At 44.3% G+C, this 15,991-nt stretch overlaps 1 protein-coding gene across 1 annotated transcript; it reads left to right on the top strand.

Moving 5' to 3' along the window:
* The first annotated feature begins 12,532 nt into the window (after nucleotides 1–12,532).
* On the top strand, nucleotides 12,533–13,436 carry LOC131106243 (ciliary microtubule inner protein 1-like). The gene is made up of 4 exons (XM_078798710.1): nucleotides 12,533–12,591; nucleotides 13,000–13,081; nucleotides 13,150–13,218; nucleotides 13,285–13,436. The coding sequence occupies exons 1-4, from the start codon at nucleotides 12,533–12,535 to the stop codon at nucleotides 13,432–13,434; spliced, it is 360 nt and encodes a 119-aa protein (XP_078654836.1). The 3' UTR covers nucleotides 13,435–13,436.
* The last annotated feature ends 2,555 nt before the right edge of the window (nucleotides 13,437–15,991 follow it).

The following is a 15,991-nucleotide window of genomic DNA, read 5'->3' as shown; positions in this document are numbered from 1 at the left end:
AGGTCAATCATTAATATGCGTCGGAATGTACAACCAGTTCCCTGGTGACAAGTTGACGAGAGGACTTTCTCTTTACAGTGGATTGATTATTTGTCATCTTATCTGCCGTGATTGTGGGCCAGATAAAAACATCCCATAATAAGCAGAAAAAGTCACAACCTCTTGCAGAAGTTGAATTTGAACTTTGACCCACTTTGCTGACCGATGTCATTTCTGGAGCGCCTTGACGGAACCTCATTGGCTGCCTGCTGGGGGCTCGCCCTGCTTGGGTTGAACATCGGGCCTGTGGAAACAAGTATGAGTAATTGACAGCTGAGTTGACTGATGTGAGTACAGGCCCCGTATTTGAAGGTTCAGGACTGGAGGAGACATACTACTTGTCCCCTCCATCAGCTTCCCCTTCATCTTCCCCACACGTGCAGTTCGCCACCACCATGCTTAGCTAACTACAACCCAGTTTCCGCTTCGCAATTTTGCAGAATTCATCATTCCCTCAGTCGCGCCCACGTCCGCCACCATCCCGGTTTCTGCCTCCTAATGTCACACGACCAGACATGCTTGGTGAATTCTACGTTGGAATGAATCTTTTTCCTCCATAAACCACAGCTCCAGCTGTTTACTTTCTATAGCAGGGGGCTCAAACTCGCGGCCCGTGGGCTAAATGTGGCCTGCAGGGCACTAGTTTGAGGCCCCCCGCCTTGAAAGTTTAATGTTAGTTTGATATGGATGCTGTATGGTATCATGTACCCAGAAAAAATTATTACGTTTGATTAATGTTCATGTTAAAGGTTAAATAACTGTTAATAGTTATCCTCCCTATCCGTGTGGAAGTGGTAAGTTTTGGGCTATTTAAGTTTAAAGGAAATAACTTGAAGGCTACCGTTTAGGTCGCTAGCTCTCTAGTTTGCGAGTTAGCATGTGTCTCAAGACCCTGCAGTTGCGCAATATGTTGTAAATAAAAAGAGTATAAATGTGACTATAGTCGTGTTTTGTCATGTCTACAGGGCTCTAATAATGCTTTGTTCATTTTAATCTGAAAAAAAATAATTTGTCTACCCACCAACTATATGTGGTTTCTTACGTTTTTATTATTTGCCATTTTATTATTATTATTATTATATTTATTTATTTATTACTGATTGATTTTCTTTATTCTTGGTTTGTTTATTTATTTTTCATCTTATTTTGTGTAGAAAAATAAAAAGTAAGATATTTGAGAACAGTGGAATGTTTTATCAGAGCTTTTCTTGGAGAAAATTGGAACCAAAGCGAAGTTTTTTTAATTTTTTTTTAAATAAATGCGTTTTTTTGTTTGTTTTTTTTGGAAAACCTGATGCGGCCCAGTCTCACCCAGACCCGAGCTCCAGTGGCCCCCAAGTAAATTGAGTGTGAGACCCCTGTTCTATAGTATTGTCTCTTGACAAGATGAACTGTAATAAAAACCCCAACAATGGGGATCATATTTTGCTTTAGTATAGTGTGACGGTACATGTTGGAATTTAAGTTTCCCCCAATGAACCGCAGCTCCCCGGTGCTGGCAGCACTCGTGCAGGTAGCAACTATGCTTATTTGTAGGCCAGACAGTTATCTTGCTACCCACTTGTGTTATGTAATTCTCAGTGGGTGGTAAATCTATACTGCACAACAAGCTGCACGCTGACTACTCTAAATGACTTGTGAGGGCTAGACTAAATGGATGAAAGTAAAGCCACAGTCACTGAGAAAATAAAAACTTTGAGGCGTTCTTGTGTCTGCCGGTGTTTGTTTTGTAGCAGGAACGCGCCTTGATGATACCGCCAACTGTTGCATAACACCCTCAGCCGCTTGTGTTTTATGAACAGCATGCCCGATTGTATGTCAGCACTCATAAAGCATGCTCGGAATCTTTAACACAATCACTAAAGCTTTTGTAGTCAACAAGTCGAGTCAAAGCAGCACATGTTTAAGGAGTACCACTCAGGTTCACCTCAGGAACCCTGCTGACTTGCTGTTACCAAACAGCATGATTTTAGTTTTACTTAAGTTCAAGGACAATCTATTATCATCAAACCATCTTTTTAGTGTGACCATTTCTTCTCTGACCTTTCTAATGATTTCGTCTGTATTCCCTCCAGAACAAAAGCAGTTGCATCATCCTCAAATAATACCAGCTTTAAGTCTTTTGTTACTTTGGAGATATCATTGATGTACAAGTTGAACAATTTTGGCCCCAGTATTGACCCCTGGGGAACTCCGCACGTAATATATGAACTTGCAGATGTGTATTCTCCTAGCTGTACACATTGCTTTTGGTTTTAGTTTTTGGAAAATTATTAAATTTTTACAAAAATGAAGTCAAAATACAGTACTATGGAAATAAAGGCATAATTACCAGAATAACATTTTAAAAACAGCTATAATTTTAGTAAAAAAAAGTCAAAAAAATAATTTAAGTAGCAAAAATGTTCATTCATTCATTTTCTATGCCTAGGGTTGCGGGGTATGCTGGAGTCTATCCCAGCAGACTTCGGAGGCACACCCTAGACCAGGGGTGGGCAAACTTTTTGACTCGCGAGCCGCATTGATTTAACAAAATTGACGGGGGGGCGGACTATATAGTATTTTACACGTACCAGTCCATTTGTACAGTGTCATGCAATCTGCCATATGTGCACTTTGAGATTATTTATTTGATGTAAAGTGCGTTATAAATTAAAATTATTATCATCATTATTATTATTAATTCATTCATTCATTTTCTACCTATCTAGGTCATTATATATAACACTCTGACTCACGTTGTCATCTTACAAATAACACTAAACTCATCACACAGCAACCTAACATTGAAAAGGTATAACTGAGAAATATACAAACATGTACCAATATTCATTCATTCATTTTCTACCGCTTATCCTCATGAGGATCACAGGGGTGCTGGAGCCTATCCCAGCTGTCTTTGGTATATTATTATTATTATTATTATTATTATTATGTGCTTGTGTCCCTTTTTCAGGAGCATTTTGTAAACACCAGACCACATCAAATAACGAAATTGATCAAGCCATGATGCTAGGTTGTATGTTGACTTTAAATGAAATACTTTGGAAAGAACAGGCGGGCCATATTCAAACACTTGGCGGGCAGGATGTGGCCCCCGGGCCGTAGTTTGCCCACTCCTGCCCTAGACTGTTGGCCAGCCAATCACAGGGCACATATAGACAAACAACCATTCACACTCACATTCATACCTATGGACAATTTGGAGTGGCCAATTAACCTAGCATGTTTTTGGAATGTGGGAGGAAACCGGAGTACCTGGAGAAAACCCACACACGGGGAGAACATGTCATTGCCAAACGGAGATTTGAACCCAGATCTTCCCGATCTACTGTGTGGCCAACATTGTCATATCCTGGTGCCCTTGCTCTGTTCCCCAGTCTCCTCCCTGTTTTGTTTCTCTCCAGATCCTCTGTTCCTGGCTGGAGGTGGAGCTGCTGAACGCACCTGAGGCCAATTACTCCACTTGCACTTAAGCCGACTGCAGACAGCTGGGGATCGCCGGATTATTGCACTGCAAACGCTACGCTACGCATGCCGCTGCTCTGCCTCCTTGTACCTTTTGTTTTTGCGTTCAGCAGCGCTCGCCTCTAGCCAACTCCCTTTGTGTTTTTCCATGGTGCTCCCTTCCGACACCATCGCTTTTGTTGCTACCTTTTGGGCCTAATAAAGCCATAAAGACTCACTCACCTGTCTCCAGTCTCCGTGTCCGGGAACCAGACTCTCCTGGAGCGTAACAGAATAATCCGGCCAAAAGAAAAGGTATGGAACCCGGCGACGCGGACCCGGTCAAGAAGTCCCTTCGCCTCCAAGCCATGCGCCTCTCCAAACAAGAGGAACAATTCGGCGCTGGCATGCAGAACCTGGCCGAGCGGCAAGATGCACGCATGACCGCCCTTGAAGCCCAGTTCAACGCCGTGCTCTCGGCCCTGCAGGCCCACCCGGCTCTCGCCGCACCTCCGGCTACGGACGTCCCTCCGGATCCTTCCCCTCTGCCGGTTGTGCCCAGCCCTGCAGCCGTGTGCCCCCAGCTCTCGAAACCGGAGCGCTTCTCCAGGGACTCAGGTGACGTGCGCACCTTCCTGACTCAGTGCGAGCTGCACTTCGAGCTCCAAGCGGCCGCATTCCCCACGGAACGCGCTCGAGTTGCCTTTGCCACCTCCCACCTCACGGGCAAGGCGGGCGCCTGGGCCACGGCGGAATGGAGCCGTCGCTCGGCCATCTGTTCCTCCTTTTCCTCGTTTGCAAAGGCCTTGGAGCAAGTATTCCAACGGAATCTTCCCGGCCGCGAGGCAGCTCGGACCCTCCTGAGGCTGCGCCAAGACAAGCTCAGCGTGTCGGACTACGCGATTGAGTTCCGCGCGCTCGCAGCCATGAGCGACTGGAATCCCTCAGCTCTCCTGGATGTGTTCTCCGACGGGCTTGCGGAGCGAATCAGAGACCACATGATTCCCCTGGAGACGCCGGGCGATCTGGACGAGTTGATCGCCTTGGCAGTCCGCATCGAGAAGCGCTTAAACTTCCGCGAGCAGGACCGGCTCCTCCGACGCGCCGCGCCGACCTTCGTTCGGAGATCCCCCGATGAGCTTGCCCTCCTCTCCTTTAGCTGCCGGTTTCTTCTTTGTTGAAAAGAAGGACAAGTCACTCCGCCCATGCGTGGACTTCCGGGCCCTCAATAATATCACAGTCAAAAATAAATACCCACTCCCCTACCTGGACTCTGCTTTCAATTCCCTCCACTCAGCTAAGTTCTTCACCAAGCTCGACCTCCGCAACGCTTACCACCTTGTCCGCATCCGAGAGGGGGACGAGTGGAAGACGGCATTCAACACCCCTATTGGCCACTTCGAGTACCTCTTTATGCCTTTTGGCCTCACCAATGCTCCCGCCGTTTTTCAGTGTCTCATCAACGATGTCCTTCGTGATATGCTGGGTTGATTTGTCTTCGTCTATCTCGATGACATTTTGATTTTTTCCGCCACTCTCGAGGAGCATACCCAGCAGGTGCGGCTGGTCTTACAGAGGCTCCTTGATAATAAGCTTTTCGTTAAAGCGGAGAAATGCACCTTCCATTCTTCGTCTGTCTCTTTTCTGGGGTTTGTGGTGGAGAAGGGGCAACTCCGAGCCGACCCTGCCAAGATCCAGGCTGTGGTCGAATGGCTCCCTCCTACATCAAGGAAGGACCTGCAAAGGTTTCTGGGCTTTGCTAATTTTTACCGCCGCTTCATTCAGAATTTCAGTCGGGTTGCAGAACCTTTGAACAGGCTCACATCCCCTAAGGTTCCTTTTGTGTGGTCCCCAGATGCCAATTCCGCCTTTGAGAGACTTAAGTTGTGTTTTACCTCTGCACCTGTTCTCGTCCACCCTGACCCTCGCTGTCAATTCTTTGTCGAGGTGGACGCGTCTGACACCGGCGTGGGGGCTGTCCTCTCCCAGCGCACCACCACCGATCAGAAGCTGCACCCCTGCGCCTTCTTCTCTCGCCGCCTGACCCCGGCGGAACGCAACTTATGACATTGGCAACAGGGAGTTACTGGCCGTCGTCTTGGCCCTACAGGAGTGGAGGCACTGGCTGGAGGGTTTGGCGGTCCCCTTCGTCGTTCCTACAGACCACAAGAACTTGGCTTACCTCCGCTCTGCTCACAGACTTAACCCACGGCAGGCACGCTGGGCCCTCTTGCTCACCAGATTCGATTTTACTTTGACCTTCCGCCCCGGTTCCCGGAATGGCAAGCCCGACGCCCTGTCAAGGATGCACTCCCCTCCCTCGCACACACCTCATCGGGAAACCATCCTCCCACCGTCCCGCATCCTGGGGGGCCTTCAGTGGGATGTGGAGAAGCAAGTGATGGACGCCTTGAAGGACTCTCCTCCGGGGGGCTGCCCGGCCGGACGCCTGTTTGTTGTCCCGGGCCCAGAGGTTCTTTGCTGGGCGCACAAATCAAAGCTGGCATGCCATCCCGGAGTTTCACGCACCACCTTCCTCCTGGCGCAGAGGTTTTGGTGGCCTTCCCTGCGCTCGGACGTCGCTGAGTTCGTGGCCGCTTGCACCACATGTTCCCGTAACAGGCAGGCCTTCTATGCCCCCTGTCCATCCCTTCCCGGCCGTGGTCCCACGTGACTTTGGATTTTGTCACCGGCCTTCCCCCATCCAACAGGAACACTGTCATCCTCACCATAGTGGACCGTTTTTCCAAGATGGCCCACTTCGTCGCCCTCCCCAAGCTCCCCTCAGCCCTCGAGACCGCCCAGCTTCTGGTCCTCCACGTATTCCGGCTCCACGGCATCCCCATCGACGTGGTCTCTGACAGGGGTCCTCAATTCTCCTCGGCCGTATGGAAGGTGTTTTGCAAGGCTCTGGGGGCGACCGCCAGCCTGTCCTCGGGCTACCACCCTCAAACTAATGGCCAGTTCGAGCGAGCAAACCAGGACCTGGAGGCCGCCATCCGCTGCGTGTGCCACCAGCAGCCTGCCTCCTGGCCATCAACTTGCCCTGGATTGAGTATGCCCGCAACTCCCTGGTCAGTTCTGCCAGGGGTCTCTCTCCCTTCCATGGGGCTTATGGGTACCAACCCCCAGTGACCTCAGCCCTCCAGAGGTGCCTCCTCCTCCTCCCAGGCTTATAGACGGCCACCCCGCATTCTCGGTCAAGGCCATTTTGGACGTGAGAAGAAGGGGCAGGGGTTTCCAGTACCTGTGGTCGACTGGGAGGGGTACAGCCCCGAGGACCGCTCGTGGGTCTCTCGTGCGCTCATCCTTGACCCTGACTTACTTTCGGACTTTTACCGTCGCTTCCTCGAGAAGCCAGGTGGGCCGCCAGGTGGCGCCCATCATTAGGGGGGGGTACTGTCATATCCTGGTGCCCTTGCTCTGTTCCCCAATCTCCTCCCTGTTTTGTTTCTCTCCAGATCCTCTGTTCCTGGCTGGAGGTGGAGCTGCTGAACGCACCTGAGGCCAATTACTCCACTTGCACTTAAGCCGACTGCAGACAGCTGGGGATCGCCGGATTATTGCACTGCAAACGCTACGCTACGCATGCCGCTGCTCTGCCTCCTTGTACCTTTTGTTTTTGCGTTCAGCAGCGCTCGCCTCTAGCCAACTCCCTTTGTGTTTTTCCATGGTGCTCCCTTCCGACACCATCGCTTTTGTTGCTACCTTTTGCGCCTAATAAAGCCATAAAGACTCACTCACCTGTCTCCAGTCTCCGTGTCCGGGACCCAGACCCTCCTGGAGCGTAACAAACATGCTAACCAATTTGAATATGCTGAGAAACAAATCAAGCAAAATTAAGTTGTAATTCTTGGGAAATTAGGTCAGAAAAAGTTAGAATACTATAGCAATTTTGTCAAAGTCATGGGTGTTGTATCGTAATTGTCACGCCCTGTGTGGGTTCCTAAGTGACAGTTTGGGCTTGAGTTTACGGTCTGGGCTTTGGTTTCCGTTTGGCACGCTCTTATTTTGTGTTTGACTTCCTGTTTCGCCTCATTTGCCTCCATTGTCATAATCATCCACACCTGTCCCTAATTTGTGTTGGTATTTAGTTCAGGTGTGGGATTATTATCATTTGTCATTCTGCTACCTGAGTTGCCTTTTTCCTGCTGCTACAATTATAGCTAAAATAAATATTATTTACCTGCTATTGGTCCTGCTCTCTGCATCCTGGGGTCGCACCGCAACACAGAGATGCCGAAACGTGACAGTAATATTTGCTTTGAAAGTTGAAATATATGGAAAATAATAAATAAAAAAACAGCCATGTCGTGTAGTTGTGGACTTGCACGTCAATCAGTGTTGTAACTGTGTTAGCAGCGTCAACATAGATCACACGAGGCAGCTGACGTCAATATGTGGCTCAAAGTGCATGGATAGTATAGACTCACGTAAACACGACTGACTCATGCACTGACCATGACTGAATCAACAACAACTTGAGCTAAGGTGATAAGATACTGCAGAGTCTCTCAGTCAATGTATGAATGAATGTGGGACCCAGCACACGAAGCCAGCTCCATAAGGGCATGCTTGGAGGAGTTTGGTGTGGAAGAACTAGAAGATGTCCAACATCAGGTCACCTCACAAATGAACTCACTCATGGAAAGTCTTCTCAGAAGCATGAAAGCTGTTCTACCTGTAAATACTCCCAAGTTATCTTCATTTTTAACTATATCCCTATACGTTTGTAGATGTGGGTTAGGGTTGGTGGCCATGTTAAAATCCCTAACTTCTTTGAATCCCAGAGCTTCAGTAGGAAATAACAAGCTTGTCATTGCTGAAGATATGACTGGAGCACCATCTTGTGTTCTATTTTTGTAACTACACACACGCAGTACAAGACCTCAAACAGATTCTCATGTTCTTAATAACACAGTAATAACGCTTTTATGGTAATGGTAATGGTTTTATTTCATTTGAACATACATCAGATTACAATTGAGTGCATCCCACAATCAGTTCCCAGTTCCACATGTCCAAAAGGAGTAGGAAGAAGCAAAGCTTATTAAATCCTACCCCTCCATCTGGTACTTTTACAATCAGTAACTGTTACATTTGTTCACTTCCTGCTTTCCATAATACAGTTTAATTTACAGGTTTGTTTTTTTTTTTAAATAATGCACCTCGTACCAAAGTACAAGGTGATATGAGCATCCAATGACATAATGGGTACCATAGTAAGTGTCAATATAGTGATATATATAGCACATCATGACTGGTTCAAGACTCTTCATCCTTGTATTTAGCAAACATCAACTGCTTGTATTGTTTCTTGAATTGGCTCATCGTTGTGCATTGTTTGTGGGTCTTACTCAATCCATTCCATAGTTTGATTCCACATACTGAAATGCTATGGCTTTTTAACGTAGTCCGAGCATATAAGTGTTTCAAATGTACTTCTTCCCTGAGATCATATTTCTCCTCTCTTGTAGAGAAGTATTGGATGACATTTTTAGCTAATTGGTTGTTTTTAGTCTTATGCATTATGTTTTATTATTTTAGCTCTTTTATGATGGCCATAGAGGAGTCTGACCCGGGAACAAATTATTATTACATGGTTTATTCATTATTTACATGGTCTGTTTCCAGAGAACGGTAATTTGTTAATTTGATTTTTGATGATTTGTCAAGGCCACCCTCCATACCTCCACCGGCTCCCCCTAGGGCTGTGTTTTATCACCACTCCTCTTCATCCTCTATACGGACGACTGTAGGTCTAGCCAGCCGCACTGCCACCTTGTGAAGTTTGCTGATGATACAGTTCTACTTTCTCTGCTTTTCTCTTTTCTCTTTTCTCTGCACCAAATCTACACCATAGCTCCGTTCTTCAGGACTTTGTCACCTGGTGTGACGACGTTTGCCTGCAACTCAACCCAACCAAGACCAAAGAGGTGATTGTGACATACAGCAGCAAGCAGAGACAACTTGCAGAGGCCATCACTACCACCATCGGGGGGGAACCGGTGGAGGTGGTTGAGGAGTATAGGTACCTGGGCACTATATTTGACGGCCTTCTGAGGTTTTCATCCAACACAGAGGAGATCCTCAAGAAGTGCCATCAGAGGCAGTACATGTTGAGGAAGCTGAGTTCCTTTGGAGTGAACACAATTTTTTTGCTGACCTTCTATTATGCTTTTATTGAGAACATTTTGACCTTTTCATTCATTTCATGGTTTTATTCACTGCATCTACAGGACCGGACTCGTTTAATCAGTATTTCAAAAGTTTGTTCCAAAATCATTGGCCATCCTGTGAAAGCTCTTTCTCTACACTGCGATCAGCAAATAACCCGGACTGCATACAGGATTCTACAGGACCCTTCCCACGCGCTACACCCCGTGTTTGAGTGGCTTCCATCGGGTCGGAGACTAAGATGCCCACGATGTAGAACACAAAGGAGGAGGGCTACCTTTGTCTCTACAGCAGTCCGGCTTCTGAACTTGGACCCCTCCCTATCCAGATTTCGCACAACCTCCCTTTAGCTTCATTCATTCATTCATTTTCTACCGCTTTTCCTCACGAGGGTTGCGGGGGGTGCTGGAGCCTATCCCAGCTGTCTTTGGGCGAGAGGCGGGGTACACCATGGACTGCCAGCCAATCACAGGGCACATATAGACAAACAACCATTCACACTCACATTCATACCTATGGACAATTTTGGAGTGGCCAATTAACCTAGCATGTTTTTGGAATGTGGGAGGAAACCGGAGTACCCGGAGAAAACCCACGCATGCACGGGGAGAACATGCAAACTCCACACAGAGATGGCCGAGGGTGGAATTGAACCCTGGTCCTCCTAGCTGTGAGGTCTGTGCGCTAACCACTAGACCGCAGTGCCGCCTCCCTTTAGCTTGTTATACTTTTTAAAATTATTTAATTACTATTTATTCTCTTAGGTACATGTGTGTTCAGTAGTGTCTGCTCTTTTACTTGTCCTCGTCTGCTTTCTACATTTTTATTCCATATGCTGCTCTCTGTGTCCTGTGTCCTCGGGGATGAATAAAGTGTTTTTGAACTTTGAACTTGAACCTTTGTATGGCAGCCCGTTTCCGTCACTGAAAAAAAAAATATCCCAATGGTAAATCGAAATAATGAGATAAAAAGTCAAAATTCTGAGATAGAAAGTCAAAATTATGAGATAAAAGTTGAAATTAAGAGATAAAATGTCAAAATTTGGTACTACCATATCTTACTCTCTATCTTACTTATTGTGTAGAAATATGGGCTAATAACTATAAATGCAATTTTCACTCGCTAAATGTACTGCAAAAAAGGTCAGTAAGGATAATTCATAATGCCGCCTACAGAGAACATACTAACTCCTTATTTCTAAAATCACAAATACTTCAACTTGCTGATATAGTTCATCTTCAAACAGCTAAAATAATGCATAAGGCTAAAAATAACCAATTAGCTAAAAATGTCATCCAATACTTCTCTACAAGAGAGGACAAATATGATCTCAGGGAAGAAGTACATTTGAAACACTTCTATGCTCGGACTACGTTATGCTAGCCATAGCATTTCAGTATGTGGAATCAAACTATGGAATGGATTGAGTAAGGAAATCAAACAATGCACAACGATGAGCCAATTCAAAAAACAATACAAGCAGTTGATGTTTGCTAAATACAAGGATGAAGAGTCTTGAACCAGTCATGATGTGCTATATATATCACTATATTGACACTTACTATGGTACCCATTATGTCATTGGATGCTCATATCACCTTGTACTTCGGTACAAGGTACATTATTAAAAAACAACAAAAAAAAAACCTTAAACTGTATTATGGAAAGCAGGAAGTGAACAAATGTAACAGTTACTGATTGTAAAAGTACCAGATGGAGGGGTAGGATTTAATAAGCTTTGCTTCTTCCTACTCCTTTTGGACATGTGGAACTGTGAACTGATTATGGGATGCACTCAATTGTAATCTGATGCATGTTCAAATGAAATTAAACCATTACCATTACCATAAATGTAGTTACAATGTTGTTAGAATGAACGCTCGGTTTGAAAAGGCGTGGGTAAAACAGTTCCCTTGTGACGTCACAGAGGGGCGGACTTCCTTTTATGGTTCACAGTTAGGAAGCACTTTGGGCATGTGACCAAACACAGCGGAGTGGGTATGCCCGGAGGCGGGCCGTGGGTGGAATAAGACGTTTGGCAGGAAGTACAAATCAAAGGAAATACAGCTGGAATAGTAGGTGCAGATTCTGGAAGATCTAGAAAGCCTTCTGGGCAGGTTATTGTGTGTAGCTACTCTGTAGAGACCACAACTCAATACAAAGTGTGGATAATGAGCATAATAAGTCCCCTTTAATGGAAAATGAAAAAAGTTGTAATTTTACAAGAATAACATTATAATATTATAAAAACAATATAACTTTAGTAGCAAGTTGAAACAATAAAGATTTTTATTGAAATATTTGGAAAATTAGGAAAGAGCAGCAGATACCAACACTTTCTGAGAATAAACGCAAAATATTAAACACGAGAATAATGAGATGAGAATAACTCATAATAATAGCATAAAGTTGAAATCTTAATAAAAATATAGCATTTAAAAAAAAGATATGAGAAACAAACAAAACTAAATAAAGTGTGTTTTTTTAAGGGGGATTAGGCTGGGGGGAAAAGTTTAGTTATATCAAAATAAAGTCAAAGCATTTTAATGGAATGAAGTCAAAGTATTAAAAAATATATATATTTTTAAATTTTTTAATTAAAATTTTAAATAAAAATTATTGACAAAGAAAGTTGAAATATTTGAAAAAAAACAGCAAGAAAGAGCAAAGTTGATACTAATAGTTGGCTTTTTCACCATAGCACAAAGCTGACATATGTTGTGGTTGCCTGGGTCGCACGCGCCAGTCCGGCAACGCCACGATCATGGCAACAGTAAACAGTTTAGTCAGTGTAACTTACACACAGGTGAAACACGAACCCAGCCCTGAGTTAGACACCACATACAAACACGCACACACAACAGGAAAGATGGCGGAGGCACAGCGAGCATCAGAACCAGTCAACTTTGTGCATCAGGATGAAATCTGGTAAAATTCCTGATTATTTTTGAAATCATGTCAGACCTTTGATATTGTCCTTGTCATTTCGAAAATTAACTACATCATTTGTGTCTTAAATTATTCACAATTAACATTTGCATTTTGGGTGTACCTAATATTTTGGCAGATGTACCAACTATGTAGGCCAAAAGTGTACATCATCATTTTGAATGTACTGCACTTAATATTTTGGTCTTTCATGCACCTATATTCTAATTTGGGATCTGGTGTCCCGGATAATGTAGAATGGGACTGAAGTTAGATGAGTGACAGTGATACTGCCGCCTAGTGGCCTTTTATAGTACTGCATATATATATATACAATGCTTGAATGTTAGAATAATGATTTGTGTTCTGTGTAAACACACTTTTCCTCATTCCTGTGTGTGTGTGCAGGAAAGCTCACGTGAATGCGGAGAAGGACTTGGCGGAGGTGTGGCCAAAAAAGTGGGGGTTCCTCAGTGAGGTCTACAAGGAGGTACTCATGAGGGGGAGCATATGTTTGTGTGTTTATGTCTTAGTAACATACCCACCTTTTCATGTTAGTATGAAAGGGAGAGCAACAACCTGAAGAAAGCAGCCAGCGCAGAACCTCCCAAACGACCTTTGACCCCTCCATAAAAGGTAGGACTCCATCTATGTGTATCGTTCTATGTCTGTGTTTATGTTTATGTTTGTCAGGTAGGGCCCTCCCCACCAGTGCCGCGGACCAGTCAGGCTGTGATTGGCTGGCGCTCTGCCCATTCTCACCTGTGTCTGGAAAGGTCGGCCATGGTGCATCATGGGAGACGCAGTTTTCTCAAAGAGCTGGGCTGGCCTCATCAAGCTTGAGACATGTCCCATCATCCTCACTTGTTCATTCATTCATTCATTCATTCATTTTCTACCGCTTATCCTCACGAGGGTGCGGGGGTGCTGGAGCCTATCCCAGCTGGCGAGAGGCGGGGTACACCCTGGACTGGTGGCCAGCCAATCACAGGGCACATATAGACAAACAACCATTCACACTTACATTCATACCTATGGACAACTTGGAGTCACCAATTAACCTAGCATGTTTTTGGAATGTGGGAGGAAACCGGAGTACCCGGAGAAAACCCACGTATGCACGGGGAGAACATGCAAACTCCACACAGAGATGGCCGAGGGTGGAATTGAACTCTAGTCTCTGAGCTGTGAGGTCTGCACGCTAACCACTCGACCGCCGTGCAGCCCGAAAATATGTTTATTGTTTACAAAATAAACATTGGAAATGAAGTAATTCATCATTCATTTGCCAAGTGTACTTGGTTGATTTGGTCCTGAGAAGAAATACAAACATTTGGCACCACTCCGCCTTCTAATTATACCCTCACGTTACCAAAAGAATGAACTATACCAGTGGTTCCCTAACTTTTTACAGTCACACACCCCTTCAGACATTTGACCTGAAGCCATGTACCCCTACTCCTGCACACAAAACAGCAACCTTTTTTTAATCTTAATTAACATGATATATTCAACATAATTCATTGGTTTGTTCACTTTCAATCAATTCCAGGTGAAAATGTGTATTTTGACATTTGATAAAGTGGGACATGAGCACTGTAAGTCATCATCCTACATATCTTTGATTCCACCCTGATGCTGGCATCCCTCTCTTTGAATGGATTGAATTCGAAATTGAGTTTGCAACAGTTGGTTGTTGATGATAAAACAAACAAAGGTGGGGATTTAAAATACTCATTTAAAAACATTATCTACACACATCAAAATACAACAACCATTACAATACATTCATTCATTTTCTACCGCTTTTTCCTCACGAGGGTCGCGGGGTCACCTATCCCAGCTGTCTTCGGGCGAGAGGCGAGGTACACCCTGGACTAGTCACCAGCCAATCACAGGGCACATATAGACAAACAACCATTCACACTCACATTTCATTTGGATGTTTTTGGAATGTGGGAGGAAACCGGAGTACCCGGAGAAAACCCACGCATGCACAGGGAGAACATGCAAACTCCACACAGAGATGGCCGAGAGTGGAATTGAACCCTGGTCTCCTAGCTGTGAGGTCTGCGCGCTAACCACTCGACCGTCGTGCCGCCCTGTTACAATACAATACAATAAAATACAATGCAAACAAACAACCCAGATTAGGCACAGCAAGTGAAGACGGGGGCTGGAGCTGGTCATCGGTTTGAGCACAGACCTGAAACCTTGCTTTTTAATGCCCAACACTAGACACACACAAACTAAAAAGCACGTCTAAAAACCTCAAGGTAGGGCTTAACAAAAAGAAACTGATGTTTGGGTTGGTCACCTGTACAGACACAATCTCAAGTTCTTGTTTTTTAATGCACAAGATTAGACACATGCAATCCAGATAATGATATGTAAATGTTACACTTAGGGGGAAAAAGTGGACTAATAAATTGACAATAAAAGCACAAATACTGCAGATTCCAGAAAACAAAAGATGGAATGATACAGCAATCTACAAGAAGCAATGAAGTCTGTAAAATTAAATAATTAAAAAAAAATTAATCCAAAAATTGTTACAACTATAATGATGAAAATGGTAATATTAATGATGCTTATAATAATGGTGATAATAATAACAATAATAATGGTATTAATGATAAAGATTAGAACAATAATGATAATAATGATAATAACAATAATAATATTACAATGATGGCACGGCGGTCGAGTGGTTAGCACGCAGACCTCACAGCTGACAGGTGGTTCAATTTCACCCTCTGCCATCTCTGTGTGGAGTTTGCATGTTCTCCCCGTGCATACGTGGGTTTTCTCCGGGTACTCCGGTTTCCTCCCACATTCCAAAAACATGCTAGGTTAATTGGTGACTCCAAATTGTCCATAGGTATGAATGTGAGTGTGAATGGTTGTTTGTCTATATGTGCCCTGTGATTGGCTGGCGACCAGTCCAGGGTGTACCCCGCCTCTCGCCCGAAGACAGCTGGAATAATATAATATAATATAATATAATATAATATAATATAATATAATATAATATAATATAATATAATATAATATAATATAATATAATATAATATAATATAATATAATATAATATAATAATGTTATATAATAAAACATAACTATGCTCAGCGTCATGAATACAGATCCAACCAAAAAAAAAGTCGATAAATGTTGAGGACATTTTGTATTACATAAAAACTGTGACTTGTGAATTAGCACCCCAATGCTAACGCTAAATAAGCTGTGTACTGCAATTTTTTCACAATTGTTGCAATTTAACCGTTTGCTCGCAAACTTGGCGACACGTGGGTTAGCATGTTCACTAACAGTCAAGTTTTTAGTAGGATTAACTCACTTCTTCAAACTTCAAACGTTATTATATTTTGTTTCGGGATGTTTT

Source organism: Doryrhamphus excisus, linkage group LG18 (genome assembly GCF_037039965.1).
Source record: "Doryrhamphus excisus strain RoL-2023G ecotype Guam linkage group LG18, RoL_Dexc_Guam_v1.1, whole genome shotgun sequence".
NCBI classification, from domain to species: domain Eukaryota; kingdom Metazoa; phylum Chordata; class Actinopteri; order Syngnathiformes; family Syngnathidae; genus Doryrhamphus; species Doryrhamphus excisus.
The sequence above is the reverse complement of the archived record's forward strand: the minus strand, read 5'-3'. Positions and strand labels throughout refer to the sequence as shown.

Coding starts and splice junctions, on each gene's coding strand:
- LOC131106243 (XM_078798710.1), top strand. CDS start 12,533: ATGGCGGAGGCACAGCGAGCATCAGAACCAGTCAACTTTGTGCATCAG. Junction 12,592..12,999: donor GTGCATCAGGATGAAATCTG/GTAAAATTCCTG, acceptor GTGTGTGTGCAG/GAAAGCTCACGTGAATGCGG. Junction 13,082..13,149: donor TCAGTGAGGTCTACAAGGAG/GTACTCATGAGG, acceptor TTTTCATGTTAG/TATGAAAGGGAGAGCAACAA.